Source organism: Myotis nattereri (genome assembly GCF_964212035.1).
Source record: "Myotis nattereri genome assembly, chromosome: 1".
Classification (NCBI taxonomy): Eukaryota; Metazoa; Chordata; class Mammalia; order Chiroptera; family Vespertilionidae; genus Myotis; species Myotis nattereri.
In genome coordinates this window covers 164,493,348-164,519,227 of record NC_138075.1, presented here as the reverse complement: position 1 = coordinate 164,519,227, position 25,880 = coordinate 164,493,348, and the positions used below count along the sequence as shown (strand labels likewise).

The window sequence follows — 25,880 nt, the reverse complement described above, 5'->3', positions numbered from 1 at the left end:
TTCTATAAGCCTGTGACTGCTCTGGACCTACAATTTCCCCTCCTTTTTGATTAGGAGTGTCAATTATGATTATCCTATCTCTCTCCCACCACTATGTGTTGAATGAGAGGAACTCCTAACTTGCACCTTTAGTTCACAGCTCTTCTGACAGAGAGGAGTCCAAGAAGCTTATCTGAAATACCATACCCAAGAATCCTCACTTGCACCATATCTGACTCAAAAAACAAGATCCTGGATTTCAAGATTATACCATAATTCATGAGACTCTCGTGGCCTTGAGAATGCATGTGGGAAAAATATAAATATTTTGTGGTCACAGGGTAGTCTGAAATAGGTTAAAGATGGCCACAAATTCTTTGCTAACTCTGTCATTGAGAGATGAAGCTTCATACCCTTCTGTTCAATATGTACTGCCCTGAGTGACTTGGTTGACTAACAGAATGTGATAGAAGTAGTGTCCTGGGGTTTCTGAGGGTAGGTCGTAGAAGGCCTTGCAGCATCCTGCAAGGTCAGTGGTGGCCTGAACTACCATGTTAAAAGACCAACTACTTGGGGCAGCAGGACTGGAGCTATGCACCCATCCTGAATGAGCACCGTCTGAGTTCTTCTGTCCAGCTATCCCACAGGACATTGAGATATAATAGAACAGTCTTTTTATTTTAAGCCACTAAGTTTCTATGCAGCAACAGATAACTGTATGTTCACCATTATATGTTATTTTGATGCTATAATCTTAGCTTTGTATACTGGAATACCCACAAAAAATACTAGAATATGTGATTGGACATCCCCAAAATAGAATTTTAACAAAACTTAGTAATCTAAGTTATATTACTGACAGTGACCACATAGCTGATGTAATATATATCCACCAAGAGAAAACTAGGAAATTCACTGAATAAAGGAAAATAACAGAAAGTTAAAAATAAGATGTGTGACATGTTGACCTGAAAAATTATGTTATTTTTATCTATCTGTGCTTAGTGTATATTTAATGTTTTAAAAAGCATTGTAGCCGAAACCGGTTTGGCTCAGTGGATAGAGCATTGGCCTGCGGACTGAAGGGTCCCGGGCTCGATTCCGGTCAAGGGCATGTGCCTGGGTTGCGGGCACATCCCCGGTGGGGGATGTGCAGGAGGTAGCTGATCGATGTTTCTCTCTCATCGATGTTTCTGACTCTCTGTCTCTCTCCCTTCCTCTCTATAAAAAATCAATAAAATATATTAAAATAAATAAATAAATAAATAAAAAGCATTGTAGATTTAAAATGATAACACCAGCCATAGAACAACAAAAAAGACTACTCTCTGGTGTACCCATCTTGTTAAGAATATTAAGTTACATAAAGCTAAACAATAGTAATACATGGACTAATTGCTAACCTGGTATTTCCTCTGTCTTGGAGTCCTGTGGAAATCGAGTAGCATTTTGACCAAATGGGGTATTTTTCAATTTTGGTGTTTTTTTCAAGGGCTTGAAAGCAGTTCGAGATTCATCATATGTGCCAGGAGCTGGGGTGGTTGATTTCACTGGTACAAATCTCTAGTGAAGAATGGGAAAACATGCCAATGAGAAACTACAGTACCTTTTGATACTTCATGAGTTAAAAGCTTCCTTCTCAGTAATATAATATCTAGAGCTTAATTTGTTTCCTAATGGAGTGAAGAAAATGTAGATGAATTAAGATCTGGTACCTATCAAACATAAAATATATGGCTTTTAGTAAAGTCATCTATATATTAATATAGCGATGCATTATGTACTTTACTATGCCAGATAGACTTTTTAAAGGAAATCATCTCAATATGAGATTCTAGAAGACAGGGTTTGGCCCAGATTCATCTATTAACATACCATTCCATTTGCTATTTTTTTGTTTACCCACTATCTCTGTAATGTTATAGAATAATAAGAAGCTAGGAAAAATCTAGGACAGGCACAATATGGAAACTAAGACAGATAGTAAAACAGCAGTTTACAGCCACCTAGTAAATCCTATCTTCCCTAAACCAAGGACACTTAAGAGTAAATGGTTTGCACTTCTCCCTAGTCAGAGGGTAAATAGTTTAAATCACCATATTCAGAGAGACATAACAGAAATCTAATTAGTGCCATTTGCCAGCCAAGAACAAACAAATTAAGAGACTAAACCTCATTTTGGTACATCAGCATAATACTGATTAATATTCTGTTGAATCTCTCCTAAGACCTCCCCTAAATAAATGCCCAGCCTTTAAAACCCCTGAAAACGAATGCCCCAGAGTACTTTTCCTCCAGAGAGTATACCAGTGCCATTCTCACTTCCTCTTCTTCCCCCATAGGCACATACCCCCTAACCACTAAGGCAGCGGTTCTCATCCTGTGGGTCGCGACCCCTTTGGTGGTCAAACGACCCTTTCACAGGGGTCGCCTAAGACCATCCTGCATATCAGATATTTACATTACAATTCATAACAGTAGCAACATTACAGTTATGAAGAAGCAATGAAAATAATTTTATGGTTGGGTCACAACCCGAGGAACTATATTTAAAGGGCCAGAAGGTTGAGAACCACTGCACTAAGGGATCCCATTAGACTTGCAACCAGAGGAGCAATGAGCAGCAGCAGCTCTTCCCGGGCTAACCCCCTAAATCTGCCTCCAAGGTCCCCTTTTCCATGACTTCCCAGTGAGCCAAAGAAGCCCAGCCTAGGCTCTCCTGTTGCTTCTTCTATGCCCTTCCTTGTTTCATTATCCTAAGTATATTCTTGCTGCAGTCAATAAATTCTTGTTTTTCTACACTTTGTCTCTTGATTGAAATCTTTCCTTCACAGAGACAAGAACACAAGTCTCATTATCTGGCCAGTAACATCTCTGTTTCTATCTCCTTCTCTATGTTTGTTTGTCCATTTCTTCCCTCTCTGTCTCTCTCACACGCAAACACACACATGTATCTATATAGAACCATGAAAAGTTATATGCCCATTTCATGCTAGCCATGACTGATATCAAATACTGTGGTTACCTGGATATTTTTTCTTTTTCCCCCCCTTCAATGTGGTTAAGAGTATACATTTGAAATACAATGAGCCTGGCCAGTGTGGCTCAGCAGCTGATCATCAACCCATGAACCAAAAGGTCAGGGTTGGATTCCTGGTCAGGGCACATGCCCAGATTGTGGGCTTGATCCCCAGTATCGGGCATGCAGGAGGCAACCGATCAATGATTCTCTCTCATCATTGATGTTTCTATTTCCCTCTCCCTTTCTCTCTGAAATTAATTTGATTTTTTTTTTAAAAAATCAAAGGTACATACATGCATAATGTCCTATTCCCACACATTCATTTTGTGTAGTTACCTTAAGTACCATCAAGTTGCTTAAGGTAGAAACCTGGTATTTATCCTTGATTCTTCCTACGTCCCTCACCACAGCATCTAACCCATTAAAGTGTAGATTCAGAGACACAAAAGCATGGAACAGACTGTTGAATCTCAGAGGAAAGACAGGGGTGGGTGGGTAGAGAAAAGTCAAAGAACTTGTAGGCATAACCCATGGACAAAGACAATAGGGTGGTGAAGGCCTAAGATGAGGGGGTAGGGGTGGGCTAAAAGGAGTCAATGGAGGAGTGGCAAGGGGAACATATGTAATAACTTCAACAATAAAGATTTTCTTTAAATAAAATAAAATAAAGTGTTAATTATATCTCCAAAATATACCTGCAATCTCTCTACTTGTCTATAAGGAGGTGCCTCTTTTTTTTTTTTTAATATATTTTATTGATTTTTTACAGAGAGGAAGGGAGAGAGATAGAGAGTTAGAAACATCAATGAGAGAGAAACATCGACCAGCTGCCTCCTGCACATCTCCCTCTGGGGGTGTGCCCACAACCCAGGTACATGCCCTTCACCGGAATCGAACCTGGGACCTTTCAGTCTGCAGGCCGACGCTCTATCCACTGAGCCAAACCGGTTTCGGCCAAGGAGGTGCCTCTTAAGTACAATGAAACCAAAGCGATCACCTATAGTCATCCGAAGGTAAATAATGTTCCCAAGTTAAATAAGATAATCAGCTGTACGTAGTATAATTGGTTAAATACTGCAACTACATTGATCTACAGCAGTGGTTCTCAACCTTGGCTGCACATTAGAATCACCTGGGAATCTTTTTAAAATCCTGATTTCCGGGCCTCATCCTCCGGAAATTCTGTTTCTTTGTTACTAATGATGAGGCCTCACCCCATAACAAAGAAACAGAATTTCCGGAGGATGAGGCCCAGAAATCAGGATTTTAAAAAGATTCCCAGGTGATTCTAATGTGCAGCCAAGGTTGAGAACCACAGAGAGGCTTCTGCTTTATAAAGATTTGCTAGTATTGTAATGTTCTTGCCTTAGAAATATCTTAATACCTTCAAGTCTCTTAGTATATACCTTGCAGAACGTGAGCTGACTACTGTGAAATAGACTCCAGCATCATTAACAAAGGCCCCAGTGGCAGTTGTTGATATGACCTATAGCCTGGCCCCACAGAGAGCCTTCAGAACCTTCTCTGAAAGAAATGCATATCCTCACAGATTACACGTTAACACTGCCTGCCTTCATTGACAAAATATATTTAAAAACTCAGACTAAAAACTCTTATAAGCCAAACTAAACGATCACATATGCAGATTTGCATAATAGAAAATGTTTAATAGATGGTTTCAATTCAAATATTCATCTTTGCATATTATTGCTAATGTCATCATCTTATTTCATTTCACTTTACCCACATCTTTTGGTAATATGATTTGCTCAAGCCATGTGTGTTTCCAATTTGCTTAAATATCACTTCCCTTTTTATAATCTCCCTGAACATCATTGGATTTGTTGCAGGCTTCACTTTATACCTATTATATTCTACTTATGAAAATAACTACAGACCATTACCTGGGATTGAGAAAGAAAAGCATGTGATGCATCATTTACATTTGGTGTCACACTTTCAGTCTTCTCAAACTGACTTTTAATGTCATATTTTCCAGGCCCTGGTACTCCCTAAATCATTACAAAAAGAAAAAAAAAATACATGTTCTCATTAAGAAAGCATTTATAGCAACAGAGAACAGTTAGCTAAACATCTGAATCAAAGCTACAGGGTTTTTAAGCAAATGTCTATATGATATTACCATAGCACTTCATTAAAAGGAAAGCCAGAACAAACTTCTTAAGAGAAAAGAAAGAAAAAAAAAAACACAGAAAGAAAGAAATTTTCTTTATCAAAGCTTCCCAGGAACCTAAAAATACACTACTTGAAACTTTACTGCCCTCTACTGATACAGCTCAGAAAAAAATATCTAGTTCTTCACACACTTAAACATTACAATGAATAAAGGGGCTTCCAAATTTCTTCCATTTAAATGTATACAACCAGCTCTAAAAAAATATTTTACTGTATTTCAAATTTTTGATAATCAATAGACTGCTTTGTATCAGCAAATAAACTTCAGAATATATTTTATTTTAACTACAAATGTTAGAAGATGTAAGATATTAAGCTTTTCACTAAATATTTTACAATAGATAAAAACTTAATCAGTAAACACTGGGATTGAGTTTTTATTATCTTAGTAATACAGTTTAAATATATTTCAAAAAGTTCTATTTATTCATCATCAAATATTTTAATTACCTTAAAATAGTATCTTTCCTATTATAAAAAAGTTAGATTCAAATCCTTTATTTATGAATTAAATACTTAGCTTATAAGTTGGATATATAATGACATTCTATCAGCAAATCCTGTCACCTCTATCTATAATATGTCCAAATCCAACCATTCTTTCCACCTCCACAAATACCGCTCTGATCCATGCACCATCTCTTACCTAGATTATCGTGAAATCTTCCTAACTGCCCACCCTGCTTCTACCCTTGTCCACTTTCAGAACATTTTCAAAATAGCAGCTAGTGATCAATCCAGTTAAGACCCTGAGTCAGGTTGCACCACTCCCCTTATTAACCCATCCAATGATTTCCAGTCTCACTTGGAGCAAAAACCAAGGTCCTTAGTATGATATGAATTTCATCCCTAGGCATACAATTGTCACTCTAACCCAGGGGTGGGCAAACTTTCTGACTCGAGGGCCACAATGGGTTCTTAAACTGGACCGGAGGGCTGGAACAAAAGCATGGATGGAGTGTTTGTGTGAACTAATATAAATTCAAAGTAAACATCATTACATAAAAGGGTACGGTCTTTTTTTTTTAGTTTTATTCATTTCAAACGGGCCAGATCCAGCCCGCGGGCCATAGTTTGCCCACAGTTGCTCTAACCTCATCTCCTACTACTCTCTCTACTCCATCACTCTGTTCTCAAGAATACCCAGCATGTATCTCCCTCAGGACCTGTGTACTTGCCATTCTCTTTGCTGGAAAGTTCTCTTGGATAACTCCAGGGCTCACTCCATTTCAATCGAGTCACTACTCAAAGTGTCAATGTGTTGAGAAGGTCTCAATGTGTTGTTTCCAGTCCAATCTAAAATGTCATTGCCTCCCCCAAACAATTCCTGTCCCCTCTCCTACCTGTTTTTTAACCTAACCATTTTTTTTTACTATTTAATATACAATTTTCTGCCATGTTGTGAGCTCGAAAGCAGTTATTTTTCTTTTTGTTTTTTTCATTGCAGTATCTTTAGAATTTAGAGATATGTTCCTTTGGGAAATAATATGGATCCAAATAGGAGCATTAGCCATTCCTAATTATAGTAAAACCAGAGGCCTGGTGCATAAAAATTTGTGCACTGGCGGGGGGGGGGGGGGCGTGTCCCTCAGCCCCACTTGTGCCCTCTCACAGTCTGGGACCCCTCAGGAGATAACAACCTGCTTGCTTAGGCCAGTTCCCGGGTGGCATTTTATAATATTACTCACTGATGCTGAAATAATCCCATTTTGATCATTGAGAACCTGTTTGAATGAGCCTCTGAATCCTTTTGACATGACCTTTGTAGTCTTTCATACCTTTTCTGCTCTCTGGTATGACAAGATGCTTCAAGTGCACCATATACAATTCCTGCTCTTGACCTGGAATCAGCCATTTCACTAAGGAGCTATGATTCTTTTTAGTGGTGAATGGTATTTAGAAACACCAATCTGAAGTCTAGAAATACCCTCCATGTTTGTTATATCACTTCTTTCCTCTTCTATATCAGTGTCCCCAAGTCCAGTGATTCTCTCATTTAACTTCTCCACCAACAGACCTCACATCTTGTCCTACAGTGGGGATGGGAAAGTGCATTACTACCAGAGACTATGCTTCTCCACCAGATTATCACCAATCCTGATGTTTTTCAGTCCCACCTGCTACCTTCCAGAGTAATTGATATTCCTGAACTTTTCAAGGCACTATAATGTGAACTGGATTTCTTGTTGGCATCACCTTATTAAGGTAAAATTGATAAAAGCTGATATGTAAATAGGGTGATGCCAACATCTTGATCTCAGATGTCTAACCACCACACTGGTTATTTCTGTCCTGGCCAGGTAGTTCAGTTGGTTAGAACATCGTCCCAATACACTAAGGCTGTGGATTCGGAAGAAAAATAAATGGAAATAGGATTGGAAGTGGGGATACCAGCTAAAGGAGGCTATTTTGGAAATCCAGGCATATAATGCTTTCTTGTTTTCTTTGACTAAAGAATAATTGTGGTGGTGATAATAATTATGACCACAAGAATAATAGTCATGAAGAATAATCTACAAAGAAAGCCACCAAAAGTTCCTCCTAAGCTTTATAGGGCATGACATGTTCCCCATTTATACTTACAGAGCCTTGAGCCTTCACGCAAGTCCAACTGCCTGAGAGGAAAGCAAGGCCCAGCCAGCTTCCAGTCATTACAGCCATTCCAACAAATCAGCTAAAGGTGCCACACATATGAATGAAAGTGTCTTGGACACTCTGGAATGCAGCCACATGAGTAACCCCAGCTGATACCATGTGGAAGAGAAAAACTACCCCAGTCTACTGAACCCAGAGAATCACTACAGTGAAGGTTAATTCCAGGTCTGGAATTGGTGTGAGCTGTTTTTCTCAAGTATATAGAAGGTGCTGATCCCTGGTCAAGTTATGAAACTACCAATTAACAGTCTTGCTTTGCATTAGGGCTCACATGAGTTTCAGGGTGGTTTGTATCAGCTCATGCATATTGTTCACTGATAGCAATGAGGCTGATGATTTGTGCCTTGCCTCAGTGGGACTCCTACAGGGCTCTACTGCTGGTGCTAGTTATGTAATAGAATATTCCTAAGTGACCAGTAGGAGAAAAGAAACCCTGACAAGATTCCATTTTATATAGTTCCTGGTTCTGAAGCACAAAACATGTCCATGCATGTGTCAGTGGTTCCTAATTCCAATTAGAGCTCACCCCTGGAATCCTTGCAGCCTTTGATTGTAAGGAATATTCTCACTTTAATGCTGTTGTTTTTTGTATTCTTTTTCTGCAACTAAGCATTTTGGGCCCTGAGTCTTCTTTAGCAATCAACCCCGACCTGCCACTATTAGTACAATCATGAAAAATAACAAATTACTGTTTTAGGGCACTGCATTTAGGGTAATTGGCTATGCAGCAAGAGGTGACAGAAAGACAGTTAACATTTACGAAGCACCTACCACCTGCCAGACACTATTTCAATTCACAGATAAGGAAACTGTGGTGCAAAGGAAATAAATTATTTCCAAAAGCAACATAGCCTGTAAGTAGTTGAGATATAGTATTGGCTGCCTGCACAATCCCAATTACCAACCTCCCTTTTGACAGCCATCTGCCAAATAGGGGTGGCCATGTAACACAGTCCTGGCTAATGAATATAAGCAACTGTCAAACAAATAAAATAAAAGCCAGAGTAGAGTTAGGAAAGACTAGTTCATTTAAAAAATGTTAGTTTTGTAGTTTGTATAAAACATCAAGATGGAGATGCCTTATACACAGTAATTCATGGAAGATTAAAGCTCAGAGGAGGGTTCAAGGTATAAACACACACTGGAAGTGATGTGTATTCAGAAATGATCAGTACATATAGGTGGTACCTGAAGCCATGAAACGAGGTGGTTTTGGGGGAAACTGCATAGAGAAAGAAGAGAAAACTAAGAATATTATGTGATACGTATGTAATTCTTAGTATACTGGTTTTAATACTGTATTCTTAGCACTAACTTTTTTTTCTTTTTTTTATTAGTTAAGGTATTACAAATGTGTCCTCATCCCCCCCTTTAATCCCCAACCTCCCCCCCACACACAAACTCATGCTCCCATCCCCCCGTTGTCCATGTCCATTGGTTTGGCTTATATACATGTATACAAGTCCTTCTGTTGATCTCTTCCCCTTACCCCCGCCCTCCCCTACTTTCCTTCTGGGGATTGATAGCCTGATCGCTGTTTCTCAGTCTTTGGGTCTGTCCCTTTTCATCAGTCTATGTTGTTCTCTATAATCCACAAATGAGTGAGATCATGTGGTATTTATCTTTCTCTGACTGGCTTATTTCACTTAGCATAATGCTCTCCAGTTCCATCCATGCTGTTGCAAAAGGCAAGAGTTCCTTTTTTTTTACCGCAGCATAGTATTCCATTGTGTATATGTACCACAGTTTTCTAATCCACTCATCTGCTGATGGGCACTTAGGCTGTTTCCAAATCTTAGCTATGGTGAATTGTGCTGCTATGAACATAGGGGTGCATATATCCTTTCTAATTGGCGTTTCTGGTTTCTTGGGATATATTCCTAGGAGTGGGATCACAGGGTCAAATGGGAGTTCCATTTTTAGTCTTCTGAGGTAGCTCCATACTGTTCTCCACAGTGACTGCACCAGTCTGCATTCCCACCAGCAGTGCAGAAGGGTTCCTTTTTCTCCACATCCTCTCCAACACTTGTTGTTTGTTGATTTGTTGATGATAGCCATTCTGACAGGTGTGAGATGATAACGCATTGTCGTTTTGATTTGCATCTCTCGTATAATTAGTGACTTTGAGCAGGTTTTCATATGTCTTTCTGCCTTCTGTATGTCCTCTTTTGAAAAGTGTCTATCTAGGTCCGTTGCCCATTTTTTTATTGGATTGTTTATCTTCCTTTTGTTAAGTTTCATGAGATCCCTGTAAATGTTGGAAATTAAACCCTTATCGGTGGTATCATTGGTAAATATGTTCTCCCATGTAGTGGGTCTTCTTGTTGTTTTCTTGATGGTTTCCTTTGCTGTGCAAAAGCTTTTTATTTTGATGTAGTCCCATTTGTTTATTTTCTCTTTAGTTTCCATTGCCCTAGGAGCATTATCAGAGAAGAAATTTCTTTGGCATATGTTTGCGATTTCGCTGCCTGTGGCTTCCTCTAGTATTTTTATGGTTTCCCGTCTTACGTTTAAGTCTTTTATCCATTTTGAGTTTATTTTTGTGTATGGTGTGAGTTGGTGATCTAGTTTCATCCTTTTGCATGTATCTGTCCAATTTTTCCAACACCATTTATTGAAAAGACTGTCTTGACTCCATTGTATGCTCTTGCCTCCTTTGTCGAATATTAATTGGGCATAGTGGTTTGGGTCGATTTCTGGGGTCTCTATTCTATTCCATTGATCTATATGTCTGTTCTTGTGCCAGTACCAAGCTGTTTTAAGAACAGTGGCTTTGTAATACAGTTTGATATCTGGTATCGAGATCCCACCTACTTTGTTCTTTCTCAGGATTGCTGCAGCTATTCGGGGTCTTTTTTTATTCCAGATGAATTTTTGGAACGTTCGTTCTAGATTTGTGAAATATGCCGTTGGTAATTTAATGGGGATTGCATTGAATCTATAAATTGCTTTGGGTAGTATGGACATTTTGATGATGTTGATTCTACCAATCCATGAACACGGTATATTCTTCCATCTGTTTATGTCTTCCTCTATCTCTTTTTTCAGTGTCCTGTAGTTTTCAGCATATAAGTCTTTTACCTCCTTAGTTAAGTTTATTCCTAGGTATTTTAATTTTTTTGGTGCAATGGTAAATGGGATTGCTTCTGTAGTTTCACTTTCTGTAAGTTCACTATTGGTGTAAAGAAATGCCATGGATTTCTTAGCATTAATTTTGTATCCTGCTACATTGCCGAACTCATTTATTAAGTCTAATAATTTTTTGATGGAGTCTTTAGGGTTCTGTATGTACAGTATCATGTCATCTGCAAATAAGGACAGTTTCACTTCTTCTTTTCCAATCTGGATGCCTTTTATTTCTTCTTCGTGTCTGATCGCAATGGCTAGTACTTCCAGTACTATGTTGAACAGGAGTGGTGAGAGGGGGCATCCCTGTCTTGTTCCTGTTTTTAGGGGGAATGGTTTTAGTTTTTGCCCATTGATTATGATGTTGGATGTGGGTTTGTCATATATGGCTTTTATTATGTTGAGGTAGGATCCCTCAATTCCTATCTTGCTGAGAGTTTTTATCAAGAAAGGGTGTTGGATTTTGTCAAATGCTTTTTCCGCATCAATTGATATGACTATGTGGTTTTTTTCTCTCAATTTGTTTATGTGATGTATCATGTTTATTGATTTGCGGATATTGTACCATCCTTGCATCCCTGGGATAAATCCTACTTGGTCATGGTGTATGATCTTTTTGATGTACTGCTGGATCCGATTTGCTAGGATTTTGTTGAGGATTTTGGCATCTATGTTCATGAGGGATATTGGCCTATAATTCTCTTTCATTGTATTGTCTTTATCTGGTTTTGGGATTAGGGTGATGTTGGCTTCATAGAATGAGCTGGGAAGTGTTCCTTCCTCTTGGATCTTTCGACATAGTCTGAGGAGGATAGGTTTTAGGTCTTCCTTGAATGTTTGGTAAAACTCCCCTGTGAAGCCATCTGGCCCCGGGCTTTTGTTTGCTGGAAGCTTTTTGATTACTGCTTCGATTTCCTCCATAGTTATTGGCCTATTGAGATTTTTAGATTCTTCCTGGTTAAGTTTTGGAAGGTTGTATTTATCTAGGAATATGTCCATTTCCTCCAGGTTGTCTAGTGTGTTGGAGTAGAGTTGTTCATAGTATTTTCTAACAATCCTTTGTATTTCTATGGGGTCTGTTGTTATTTCTCCTCTTTCATTTCTGATTTTGTTTATTTGGGTCCTCTCTCTTTGTTTCTTGGTGAGCCTGGCTAGAGGTGTATCAATCTTGTTTATCCTTTCAAAGAACCAGCTCTTGGTTTTGTTGATCTTTTGTATTGTTTTTTTGGTCTCTATGTCGTTTATCTCCGCTCTGATCTTTGTTATTTCCTTCCTTCTGCTTACAGTGGGCTTTTTTTGTTGCTCTCTTTCTAATTCTTCGAGTTGTAGAGTTAGGTCATTTATTCTCATTGTTTCTTGTTTCTTGCAGTAGGCTTGTAGAGCTATGAACTTCCCTCTCAAGACTGCTTTTGCTGTGTCCCATAGGTTTTGGATTGTTGTGTTTTCATTGTCATTCGTTGCCATGATGTTTTTTATTTCTTCTTTGATCTCACTGGTGACCCAGTCGTTGTTTAATAGCATGCTATTTAGTCTCCATGTGTTTGATTTTTTTGGATTGTTTTTGTTGTAGTTGATTTCCAGTTTTATGCCTTTGTGGTCTGAGAAGATACCTGATATGATTTCAATTTTCTTGAATTTGAAGAGACTTTGTCTGTGACCCAATATATGGTCTATCTTTGAAGATGACAAATGTGCACCTGAGGAGAATGTATATTCTGTGGCTTTGGGGTGAAATGTTCTGAAGATGTCAATTAATTCCATCTGGTCTAGTGAGTCATTTAGGATTGATGTTTCTTTGCTGAGTTTCTGTTTAGAGGATTTGTCCAGTGGAGATAATGGGGTGTTAAGGTCCCCTACTATGATTGTATTGCTGTCAGCACTAACTTTTTAATGGCTCAAGAATTTATGAATCATTCTAATCTTTAGACCTTATTATAAAAATTTGAGATTATTTACTATATTCCTCATCTAATATCTAGATTGAATATTATGGTACTGATAATTGTTCCTTTTTCCAGAGCTAATTCAAATGTATCTATTCTAATTCCTAAAAACAAATAATATTCAACATTATTTTTCTATTATGTCATCTTATAATAAGAAACAAATTTATAAACAACTCAAAATGAAAGTTTTTTTAAAAAAATATATTTTATTGATTTTTTACAGAGAAGAAGGGAGAGGGATAGAGAGCTAGAAACATCGATGAGAGAGAAACATCGATCAGCTGCCTCCTGCACGCCCCCCAGTGGGGATGTGCCCGCAACCAAGGTATATGCCCTTGACTGGAATCGAACCCGGAATTGAGTCCGCAGGCCAACGCTCTATCCACTGAGCCAAACTGGTTTGGCTCAAAATGAAAGTTTTAACCTCAAAATATTTTCAGTATTCTTATATCAACCTAATTTTTGCTATATGGTTATTCTTGGCACTACAATCTTAATAAAAAAATAGCTTTTGGTTTAAAATTAAATATATTTAATAAGTATATCCCAGATATAGTTAACTCTTTGAGTGACTCAATCATAATGATTGATTAGACAGAGCAATATATAACTCTGACTAGAGAGTGTAGAAAAGAACACGTGTCTATCATTTTCACAGCTACAACATAAATTTTAGTTTATTTAGAAAACATAATGCATTCTTTGTTTCTGATCGTTGGAAACAAACATGTTCTACATGATTTTTAAAAATCTAATTAAATGTAAGTAGAATTAAATCAAATAAACATGGTAAGGAAAACTTTTAAGTGAGCAAAAAACATTTGAAAATAACTTTGTATTAACCAATGATAGCATTACAAGTGCCGCTGGGTTGCAGATACAGCACTTAGGTTATACACCATTAAAATGAGAAAATTAAATAAGTGACAGAAAGCACTTAGTAGAATAAATGATAGGCAAGTTCGTTTACCATGTGCTCAATAACAGAAATAGAATACAAAAGTGGCGTATCCTTGTAAATCTCTGCAAGTATATCAGGAGAGACAGAATACAAATATAAGCTACTAGGTTTGTGTATTGTTGCATTGGAGTAAAGGATTGGTTTATGCAGTTTTGACCATTCCAACATGAAAGTGAGTAAAGTTGATAAAAAGTTATCTAGATTCCCTAATATATCTGTTGGAATAAGCCTATCTAATAAAAGAGTAATATGCAAATTAACCCTCACTCCATCACAAAGATGGCGGCGGTCAAGGAGCTGGAGCGAGCAGGAGGCTTGAGTTGCCCAAGCGATGGAGGAAGCCAAGCTTCCCGCCTGCCCTGCCAGCCCGGTGCTCTGCTGAAGGCTACAAAGTTTCAATTATAAAAGATAAATCCCAGATACCTGCTTCCAGCCTGCGTGGCCTCCGCTCAAAGAGGGGCTGGGAACATGGGTTGCCAGGGGCAACCCAGGCTTCAAGTGGGACCAAGGCAACAAAGTTTCAATTATATAAGTTAAATAAATCCCAGATACCTGCTTCCAGCCCAGCCATGGACAGCCTGAAAACAGCCATCAGCTCCTCACCCAGGCTGGCCAGGCACCCCAGCAGGACCCCCCCTACCCTGAAGGGGGTGTGATCAACCTGAAAACGGCCACCAGCCCCTCACCCAGGCTGGCCACACTCCCATGGGGTGAAGGTTCCCACTGGGGGGCTTGACCAACATGCAAACAGCCATCAGCCCCTCACCCAGGCTGGCCAGGCACCCCAGCGGGACCCCCACCCTGATGTGGGACACCCTTCAGGGCAAACCAGCTGGCCCCCATCCATGCACCAGGCCTCTATCCTATATAATAAAAGGGTATTATGCAAACTGACCCTAACAGCAGAATGACTGGAAATGACTGGTCACTATGACACACACTGACCACCAGGGGGCAGACGCTCAATGCAGGATCTGCCCCCTGGTGGTCAGTGCACTCCCACAGGGGGAGCTCCGCTCAGCCACAAGCCAGGCTGATGGCTGCCAGCACAGCATGCTCCCTGCTAGCAAGTGGACATCCCCCGAGGGGTCCCATACTGTGAGAGGACACTGGCCGGGCTAAGGGACCCCCCTATCCAAGTGCACAAATTTTTGTGCACCAGGCCTCTAGTTGTTCATAATAACCCTGGTTTTAGTAATTCAGCTGAGTCAAAAATTTAATATAGTAAACCTGAAGCTACACTTCCAAGTTTTGAGCTAGAGTATGAGTTAAATGTGGTTATCCTGAAAAGTCTCACTAAATGATAAGAAAGTACATAAAAGCTTATGCTCAAATTTTCACCAAGTAGAATAATATACAAACAGTTGATATAATTTCCCTGTAATTACTGTACCCTATATGGTGGATTACCTAGTAGTCGTCAAGATTTATAATGCCTATTCTGGTAAATTAGTACTATATAAATGTTCAGAGTTCATTAACATTTATTACTGTGAAATGCAACATAAACTTCTGCATAGAGTTCCTAAATATATTCTTCCTGTTTTTGCAAACCCAAATTTTTCTTTTTAAAGGAAAAAGAAATGATAACGCTTAGTAAATAATACAAATGAAATAATGTAAAGGGTTAATAAATCTTAAATAAAACTAAAGGACCCATATAAGATTAATTGAGATTACACTCACAAGGATGAAAAATTCAAATGTCTGCTGGGCCAGGCAGGCAAATAAGTGTTTAATGGAAAATGTTGCGTTGAAGATCACTCATCCTCACCCCCAAGGGCAGCATTTAATCAGCCCCAACTGATTATTGTTATTAGTTTGGTGTTTTGTTTTGTTTTGTTGTGGGGTGTGTGTGTTTTTTTCATTTTTAAGAAAAGATGAATATCTGGATTTTTAAATGAAATCCTACAAATTACAAATGTTGGCAACTAATTCAATTTTTTATAACTATAATCTGGCCATAATCCACTTGCAGATTAAATTCAGCCCATTGGCCACGAGATTTCACACTCTGCTCTTGGTCTAAATATATCTTAGTATAAATATAAACATATTAAGAATATACCTCCCTCTATAAATTCATGCATACACCTCCATATTTTACAAAATCAAAGTCCAAAAGAGGTTTCATAAATGAGTTGAAATTTTCTATGCCTCATTGTAGTATCAAGATAAAATGATAATATTCATAGTTATAGGTGATAAGCAGAGATTGATCTTTATACACATTGATAGTTCTGAAACTAGGACTGTCTAGATTTGAAATAATCTGTGAAATGCTGTGTAAGAAATGGGACCAGTTAGTTGTATTTACTTTAACTAGATTATTGTGCAATGTCCAGACTACTGAGTCACATCAAAGGCATAGCCCAACACTATGAAGAGACTGATTTTGTCTTCACAATTCTCATTGTTATAAGAAATAATCTATCTTCCTGTTATATTCACAAATTAGTGAACACAATGAATTAGAATTTTTTTATAGTCCTAATAAGTATATGGGGGAAGTATTGGCGGCCATCAGAAAATAAAGTGTAAAAGCAGGCTCAGTAGGACATATTTACTGACATCCCCTGAGCAGATAAGGTTGTGGATCAAGAAAAACAAGTAATGAAAATACCAGATTAAGAAAGTTAGCTGATGCTGAATACTAGAATGTCAATATGAATTTCATACCGATGAAAGGTCAAGAAGATGATAGGGAAACTCTGACTCCCTACATTAAGGATATTTGTGATTACCGAAGAGCACTGAAATAAACAAGGCATTTAATAATAAAAATAAAGGCTATTCCTTGTCTATAGCTTCAATAGTAGTGCTTCTTATATTGTGGCACCTACACACTCTTATGGGTAATCTGTGTGCATGAAGATCACCAATTATAAGTATATTTTAAATATGTTTCTTAGTTTTCATGATTAAAAATAATATTTTAAAATTATCAATAAAATACATTTTATTTTAAGGAGAAGGGTAATATCGTTTTCAGTCTTCTACCAACGTAGCTTTATGAAACTCAATGGAGGATAGCTTAATTTGTAATTGAGGTTATATTGGCAATTGATTTCTCATGCTAGCTTCTACTAAATTAGAAATTTCAAATTCACAATCATAGATCATTATAAACGGCACCAAGTTCAGTGGCTGCCACATAAGTCCAGATATACATATTAAACACAAATGGCCCAGAAATTGTGGAGAGATGGCTCACTAAAGACTACTTTCAGTACTAACGGATGACAAGTTCTATCTAACCTTTTATAGCCAAAAGCTGGAAGACTGAATGTTTCAACTTGGAAGACAACAGAAAGTATATTTCTAATCTATTCTTGTTTTTAGGCCTGGAAATTAATTCTGCATGCTCTGTTGCAACATTTGGATGTGGTTATATATTAGCTAAATAATACATCATCAGTTTCTTTCTCCATAGACTAAAAAAGACATTGAGCTGGGAAAAAGTCCAAATGTCTGTCTCAAACTATTTGTATTGCAGTTTGTCTTCTAAAATCCTGAGAAAATATCCTCAGTGTTAAAAAACATAGTGTTTTGGCTTAGAAATAATGAGTTCAGACTACTCAAGATACTAAGATATGACATTTGAAAAATAAACACACAAAATCATAATGGTCTTTACTGGTATTAAATTTATATTTTATTTCAATAGCTCATGTGAAAACTTACTTCAGTGTGATCAAGCAGTTGTATCCATTACTCATTTCTTCATTATCCATACTCTAAAAACACATATACGCTGACTGCAATTTAAGTGTATCTATATTTTTTACTTTCAATCTAAAATTAGGAAGCACACTGTTGATTATCAATTGTTTTCTCTGAACAAAGCAGAGAATGGGTTGCCACTTGGGTGGAATTTCTTTCATTTACTCTTCTATGCGATGAATATGATTGGTGCTATGCATTGCTGATCCCAATGCAAGTTTTCAAGTCTACATGTTTTATAAAATTAAAATCAAAGACACACCACTTCTCCTTTTGCTTGAGTTTCCAAAGATAACGATAACTAAATGTTGCCAAATTCTTCCCCACATATATATGCAGCACACTTAAGCGTGGGTCAAATGATATTATGCAAATCAGTGGTTTAACACAACTATAAACCAAAATATCTTACATGTTTGGACAGAATAATTAATACATATTTATAGGTGCTTTTTAAAGATATGCAACTGATATTATATGACATTTGATTGTATCATTTAATGAAGGAATTTCACTTTCCTTTCAGCATAATTACTGTCACTGACTTTTTAGCTCATTTTATAAGAATATCAGGTAGAAAGGCACTTGTCCACATATATCAACAAACCCAATGCTGCCTTGAAAAATAAAGTTTTAATGTGTCATAAAGCAAGAAGTCTATCCCTCACCAGTTTGGCTCAGTGGCTAGAGCGTCAGCCTGTGGACTGAAGAGTCCCAGGTTCGATTCCAGTCAAGGGCATGTACCTTGGTTGCGGGCACATCCCCAGTAAGGGGTGTGCAGGAGGCAGCTGATGGATGTTTCTCTCTCATAGATGTTTCTAACTCTCTATCCCTCTCCCTTCCTCTCTGTAAAAAATCAATAAAATTTATTTTTTTTTAAGAAAAGAAAGAAGTCCAGAAATAGGTTGTGGAAGCATTGATTCAGAAGCTCAATAATATCAGTACACAAATCTTTGAGATTCTCTTGAACATTGTCTCATTTTGCTATCCAATAGTCATAAAATGACTACTGCAAATTACTCCACCAACATTACATAAAGTATAAGAGCAAAAAGAAAAGGCCTAAGAGTGAAGAGGCTGCCTTTATTATTAGGTTATTTTACAGCTGAGTTTTTAATTAAGAGTATTCATTTGGACTTCAACTGAATTTGAGGATTAATCAATATAGCAGGCAAGCAATTGATACAGTTATTGGTGGAAGTGAGGTTCTTGGAGTGCCACTGGAATAAGAATTTCTGGAGGCCCCACAGGAGGATGAGATACTATAGAAAGGTTTATTTCTGTGGAATTGCACCCCTGAGTTTCCAAGGTCCCACTTCCTTTTGCCCTGCCACAGAAGAAGTGTAGCTGTGGCTTCAGCCAAGCTAGGATCAAAGCCAGTGTCCAGAGTTTCTGCTCCTTACTGGAGCACAGGCCCAGTCCAGCATCAGCTAGCTTCATTTGTGTTAGCCGCTGCAGTCCATCAGTCCACTGCATGTAGGGTCTGTAGGGTCACATGGTATAGAGGAAGCACAGGCCTGAGCAAAACAAGAGCCAAGAGAGAGAGAGGAAACTCCTTTGTTTGGGGGATTATGTATCCCAAATTTTCATATACTTGTAGTGGCCCTTTCCCCCAACCAATGATTTCTTTTCCCAGGTTTGACTGGCAGCAAGCACCTTCCCTATGTCACCCCAATTTCACTGCGTATGTCCCCATCTTCCCATTTGTCCAATCCCTTCCCCCAGGGTTTTGTAGGAAATGGACCAGTGGTTCCTTGGGGAGTGTAACACTGCAGTTTCCTGGTGAAGTTGCCCAAATGACATGCTTATAATGCCTGGCCTCCTTTTTGCTCCTTTCCTAGTATTAATAACTAGCTAATTACAATGGTATCACAATGACTACTGGAATTGTATGCCATCAGGGTATGTTTCCTTATCTTTTCCAATTTCTAAAGGCTGTCCCCATTCCCTGGCTTATGGCACCATATCACTCCCAACCTCTACTTCCATCATCATATTGCCTTCTCTCCTTCCAAGACACTAGCAAAAGATTGTTCAACCAAAACATTGGCTTTCTCTTCAAAGCACACTTTCCATGTCTTTTTCATTATGTTTAATCAAGACTAAATATTTTCCAAATCATCAAGTCCTGGTTCATTTGGCTTCATAGGTCTTCCCTCAATTTATCTTTTTCTGCGCACATCCTATATAATAAAATCCTAATATGCTAAGTGTCTGGTCGACTAGTTGACCACTCAACCAATCAAAGCATAATATGCTAATGATATGCTAAGGCTGCTCAACCATTCTCTATGACATTCACTGACCACCAGGAGGCAGATGCTCCAACAGATAGGTTAGCTTGCTGCTGGGGTCTGGCCGGTCGGGACTGAGCGAGACGGGCTGGACATGCCCTGGAGCCTTCCTGTGGTCCCTCTCTAGCTGGCCAACCTCCTGCATCCCTCCCTGACCCCAATCATGCACTGGTGGGGTCCCTCAGCCTGGCCCGTGCCATCTCACAATCTGGGACCCCTCGGAGGATATATAAGAGAGCCAGTTTTGGCCCCATCCTGAATTCGTGCACTGGGCCTCTAGCCTATATAATAAAAGCCTAAGCGACCGTTAACAGCAGAATGACTGGAACAACTGATTGCTATGATGTGCAGTGACCACCAGGGGTAGACGCTCAACGCAGGAGCTGCCCCCTAGTGGTCAGTGCGCTCCCACAGGGGGAGCACCGCTCAGCCAGAAGCTGGGTTCATGGTTGGCGAGTACAGCTGCCACGTGGGAGCCTCTCCTGACTCTGCAGCAGCAGGCACAGCAGTCTGGGACGAGTGTGAGCTGTGCCTGGTCCTGATTTGGGCTCTTCCCTGGCTGCCTGCCACTTAACACACTGCTACATCCCTCAGTGGATGTCCGACTGCTGGTTCAGGCAGTCAGACATCCCCCGATGGGTGCCCAACTGCGAGAGGTCACAGGCCGGGCTGAGACACACCCCCTCCAGTGCAAGAATTTCACACACTGGGCCTCTAGTTTTACTATAAGCAGCAAGAAGAAACCTAAGTGTATCTTCAACACTTTGCTTGCCAATCTCTTTATACAAATAAATGCTACTAAATTTTCTGCCACTATACAATAAGGGTTTTCTTTCTTATAGTTTCCAATAACATGTTCCACATTTTCTTCTGATCCTTCACTAACAGTGACTTTAAAATCCATATTTCTAACGATAGTCTGTTTATGATTATTTAGGTATTCTCTAAGATGATACAGGTTTTTTTTCTACCATGCTCCTCACTTCCTCTGAGCATTTGTTAGAACATTCTTTTTTTTTTTTTTAATATATTTTATTGATTTTTTTACAGAGAGGAAGGGAGAGAGATAGAGAGTTAGAAAATCGATGAGAGAGAAACATCAATCAGCCGCCTCCTGCACACCCCCCACTGGGGACATGCCCGCAACCCAGGCACATGCCCCTGACCGGAATCGAACCAGGGACCCTTCAGTCCGCAGGCCGACGCTCTATCCACTCAGCCAAACCGGTTTCAGCAGAACACTCTTTACTATTCATATTTCTACTAACATTCTGTTTAAAGCAATTTCAGGCCGAAACTGGTTTGGCTCAGTGGATAGAGCGTCGGCCTGTGGACTGAAGGGTCCCAGGTTCGATTCCGGTCAAGGGCATGTACCTGGGTTGCGGGCATATCCCCAGTGGGAGATGTGCAGGAGGCAGCTGATCGATGTTTCTCTCTCATCGATGTTTCTAACTCTCTATCTCTCTCCCTTCCTCTCTGTAAAAAATCAATAAAATATATTTTAAAAAAAGCAATTTCAGCCTTTTCTAGCATTATTCTCAAAATGTTTCCAGCCTCTTCTCATTACCCATTTCCAAAGCCACTTTCACATTTTTTAGGACACCACTTCCAGGTACAAAAATCTATATTCATTTTCTATTGCTGCCTTGGCCAGTTTTCTCAATGGTTAGAGCATCAAGTTCGATTCCTTGTCAAGGGCAGGTACCTCGATTACAGGTTCAGCCCCTAATCCCAGTGGTAGTGCGAGCAGGAAGCAACAAATCGATGTGTCTCCTTCATGTCAATGTTTTTTCTTCTCCCTCTTCCCCTTCCTCCTCCCTTCCACTCTCCAAATGGAAAAAATATCCTCATTCCTCAGTGAAGAAAAAAATGTTTTTCTATAGCTGTTCCAACAAATATAACCAACTTATAGCTAAAATACACACATCCATTATTTTACAGTCTGGAGGTCAAAAGTCCTAATCAGGTGTTGGCAGGGCTAAATTGCTTCTGGAGTCACCAGAGGAGAATTTGTTTCCTTGCCTTTCCAGCTTTTAGAGGTTGCCTACATTACTCCAATCTTTGCTTCTGTCATCACATTGCCTTCTATGACTCTTGAGTCTCCTGTATCCCTCTTCTAAGGACCCTTGTGATTACATTGGGGCTGCCCAGGAAATCCAGAATAATTTCCCCACATTAAGATAATTATATCTGCAAAAGTCTTTCACCATGGCAGGTAACATATTCATTGATTCTTGGGATTAGGACATGGGTATCTTTATCACTTGTAGTTGGCATGTCCCTTGTGGGGACTCTGGAAGCTATGCCTATGGAACATTGGAACAAGAGATATTGGTTCACCTGGCTGGTGTGGCTCAGTAGTTAAGCGTCGACCTATGAACCAGGAGGTCACGGTTCAATTCCCAATGAGGGCACATGCCCACATTGTGGGCTCAATCCCCAATAGGGGCCATGCAGGAGGCAGCCAATCAATGATTCTCTCTCATCATTGATGTTTCTATCTCTCTCCCTCTCTGAAATCAATAAAAATAATTTAAAAAGTGAGATATTGGTTCCTATGGAGCATGAGACTTTTAATCCAGGAAGAACATCACTGATATTCTGATATACTAGTATAAGTATCAGATATGTATCACATATCCTTGCACCTGAGCTATAATTTCTGTGTGACTGCTAAAAAGACTTTTATAGAAGAATTCCTAATTCTTTGGGCAGGCAAGCTGTGGTTCCTGTCCTTTATCCTCCTAACTAGATGATGTCAAGTATGGGCTATGATAGTTTTGTGAGTCTGAATGCTTAGCTGAGCCTAAGAAGAGGGTAGTCAAAGAACAAGATATTAGCCTGACTGGCCATCAAACTTCAAGAGTTATATAAAGGACAATTATACTTTTAGTGGAAAGGTCTAAAAGAGAATGCTTCAAAACTAGGAAACAACATAAAGCCCTTGATCTGACAAAATATGTTTGAAGAGGCTATGGGAGAAAAGAATAGGTCAGTAATGGTTAATTGGGTCGTGCTCTGATGTGTTCTGAAGCTGTCACCAGGTGTGTTGGTTCTTGGGCCTCTTGGGAGAAACTCTAGTGTAGGTCAAAGTCAGGAACTGCTTGTGATTAGCCCTGAGCTACCTGTTTGGACCTACAAAGCAATCCATATTTTGTGGCTGCCTCTGATGGGCCTGGGGGTGCATCAGAGGGGCCAAGCTGTGTACCAAGGCTGTCTTCCAGTAGCACTGAGTCTGGGGTAGATCAGCAAAATGCCTAAGGCACCCTGAGATCCACCTCCACCTTTGGGTTGCTTGTTAGGCTCAGCCACGGAAAGAGCCTCTAGTGGTATGCAAATTGTGTGAGTAGGTTCTCAGTGAGTCACCAGGAAGGCAACTGGTGTCCACAAGGGTGACACAGATCAAATTTGGTGCCAGTGCTGGGTCTGAGGCTACTCAGCAAAAGTCTCAAAGTACACCAAGACCAGCCGCTACCGCTGCAGGCCTGCAGATATTTGTGATGGGGCAGTGTCTCAGGGAGTTGTCAGGATAATGTCAGTAGAAGTCATCAAGCTAAAATAGACCAAGATTCGGTTTTGAGGAGAGAGGGCTCTGCACAGGAATGGTAGCATTGGCATGCCAGGAAAAAATGGCCCTTGCTATAGAACCACACAACTAAGTCTCTGCCACCCCATGAATATGCCTGTACCTCCTCAAGATCCTTCCAATAAAGTCTGCACATGGGCCCAGGCTAGCCAAAGCCAGCTGACTCATCTGCAAGGAAAGAGCTCAGTGGGTGGGAGGGACAAGGAATCAGGAGAATGGGCCTGGTGAGAGCAGTTCCAGTCAAGTGCAAAGGGGGAAAATGGTCCTCACCCTAGAGAAGTGGTTGGCAAACTACGGCTCGCAAGCCACATGTGGCTCTTTGGACCCTTGAGTGTGGCTCATCCACAAAATACCACGTGCGGGCGCACACATACAGTGTGATTGAAACTTTGTGGCCCATGCACAGAAGTCGGTAATTTGTGGAAGAGCCACACTCAAGGGGCCAAAGAGCCACATGTGGCTCGCGAGCCACAGTATGCAGACCACTGCCCTAGAGGAACACAACTCAGTCTTTCCCTGTTCATCTCTGACACCCCAAGTCCACCTGGACCACCTTAAGAGTCCTCCAAGAAAGTCTGCACTGCAGTCCCAGGCTAGCCACACTCTTCTCCAAGGAGGAGCCAGGAGGGTGAGGCTAGTGCATTCCCTTAGGCTGATCCCATATGGAGGGGAGTGCCCTACCCAAGAGAGATGGTGTCTGTGGGTGGTATGGATGAGGGATTCAGCACAGAGACTTTGATGCTGTCCCTTAGCCTTCTCCCCAAAGTCACATAACCCTGTGAGTCGCCTTCCCTCTGCTGGAGCTCAGGGTGAGTAACCATGAATGAAATTTTGTGCATTGACCCTTTAAGAAGTTACCTGGATGTCTAGCATATTCCTGTCTCTCTAGGCAGATAGAATCTGTGATTTTCATAGCCAGATGTTTTGTGGACTCCTCTTCCTGGCTCTGGTGCTCTGGGATGGGGAGTGTGCAGTGTAATCCAGACTCCTTGCTCCTCAGGAGGTACCTTTGAGCTGAGATACCCCTCCAGATTCTCAACCACTGCACTTGGGTGTGAGCCAGCCCTTTGTGTCTCTGCCCTTCCTACCAAATTTTGATGTGGCTTCTTCTGTAAATCCTTGGTTATAATAAGACTTCTATTAAGCTAGTCTTCAGTTGGTTACTCAGATTGATTCTTCTATAATTTAATTGTAATTCTGGTTTGATCCTGGAAGAATATGAGTGTAACTTCCACCTTCTCTACCATCATCTTGGATCTCATATCATTCCTTCCTAAAAACTGATGTTTTATGCTAAAATAACAATAATAATGTATATACATCAACCTAAAACCTCTAATGATTTTTATGTAATAACTAAATCCCTATAAAATACCTATGTAGTTAACAAACTATGTTTAAGATGTAAAATGTTAAAACATAGCTTCCTGATAATCAAACAATTCATATAGATATTAATAAACAGTTGCTTTGCATGTTTTAATATTATGAAGCCTGTCTTAGCCCAGGACATTGAAGATGAACATCCCTTCACTGATAGCTCAGTGTACCTTAAAGAACATCTACAGGTGAATTTTATATTCTGCCAAAATTGTACTTTAAAATGTGCCTAAAGACTTTTCCTGCACATCATTTTGTGAAAATTTTGTATTATGTTTAAAGGATGTACATTCTATGACATTACTGCATTCATAAATAAGAGGTAGTCTCTACTAGGAAAATGTTAGCCAGAGAGATATTGTGTGAGACCATACATGCAAAATTGATTCAATAGTATATTAGTAGAATTGTCTACCATGCCTGAAAAATTCAACAGTGGCTTACTATAAGAAAATCTCTCAACAAATCTATTATGTCTGTAGGTTTAGTGAGATCTAGCATATGATGACCTCATTTTTCTATACCAGTCATTAGATAACAAAAAGCATTAAACACATTTTCCAAATTGAAAAATATTATAAAACCAGTTATAATAGATACTTTAAAATTATAAAGAATATTCATGTTAAGCTAGAAGTCAATGTCATGCTTAAAGGGGAAAACTAAAGGCATTCCCATTAAAAACAGAATAGAATGTCAGATACCACCATTATAATGACATATTGTTGCAGTTTCTGTGCAAGGCAGCAAAACAGCAAACCAAAAATAATGCTGGCAAAGACAAAAGACAAATTATCATTTTGATTACAAAGATTACATATGTAGAAGAGCTAAGAGAATTATTAGAAAATCTCTTAGAATTAAAAAAAAAGTTTTGTAAGGAATCCAGTTATTAGATGAAAATTTTAAATAAAATCTTTTTTCTATTCCACTTAAAGCCAGTTAAAAGAGGTGGGTGTTTTTGTTGCGTGTTTTTTTTTTTTTTACTTAAAAAACAGTTTCATTTGTGCCA

The 25,880-nt window shown here is 39.4% G+C and overlaps 1 protein-coding gene across 1 annotated transcript in view; it reads right to left on the bottom strand.

The window, feature by feature from the left end:
- The window catches only part of STPG2 (sperm tail PG-rich repeat containing 2), a gene marked incomplete at both ends in the record, with an annotated part of 119,268 nt that overhangs the window by 8,579 nt on the left and 84,809 nt on the right, over positions 1-25,880 (bottom strand). The window contains 2 exons of the mRNA XM_081110189.1: positions 1,383-1,542; positions 4,906-5,013. Of these exons, the coding sequence (XP_080966315.1) occupies positions 1,383-1,542; positions 4,906-5,013 (268 nt within the window). The remainder of the gene's footprint in view (positions 1-1,382; positions 1,543-4,905; positions 5,014-25,880) is intronic.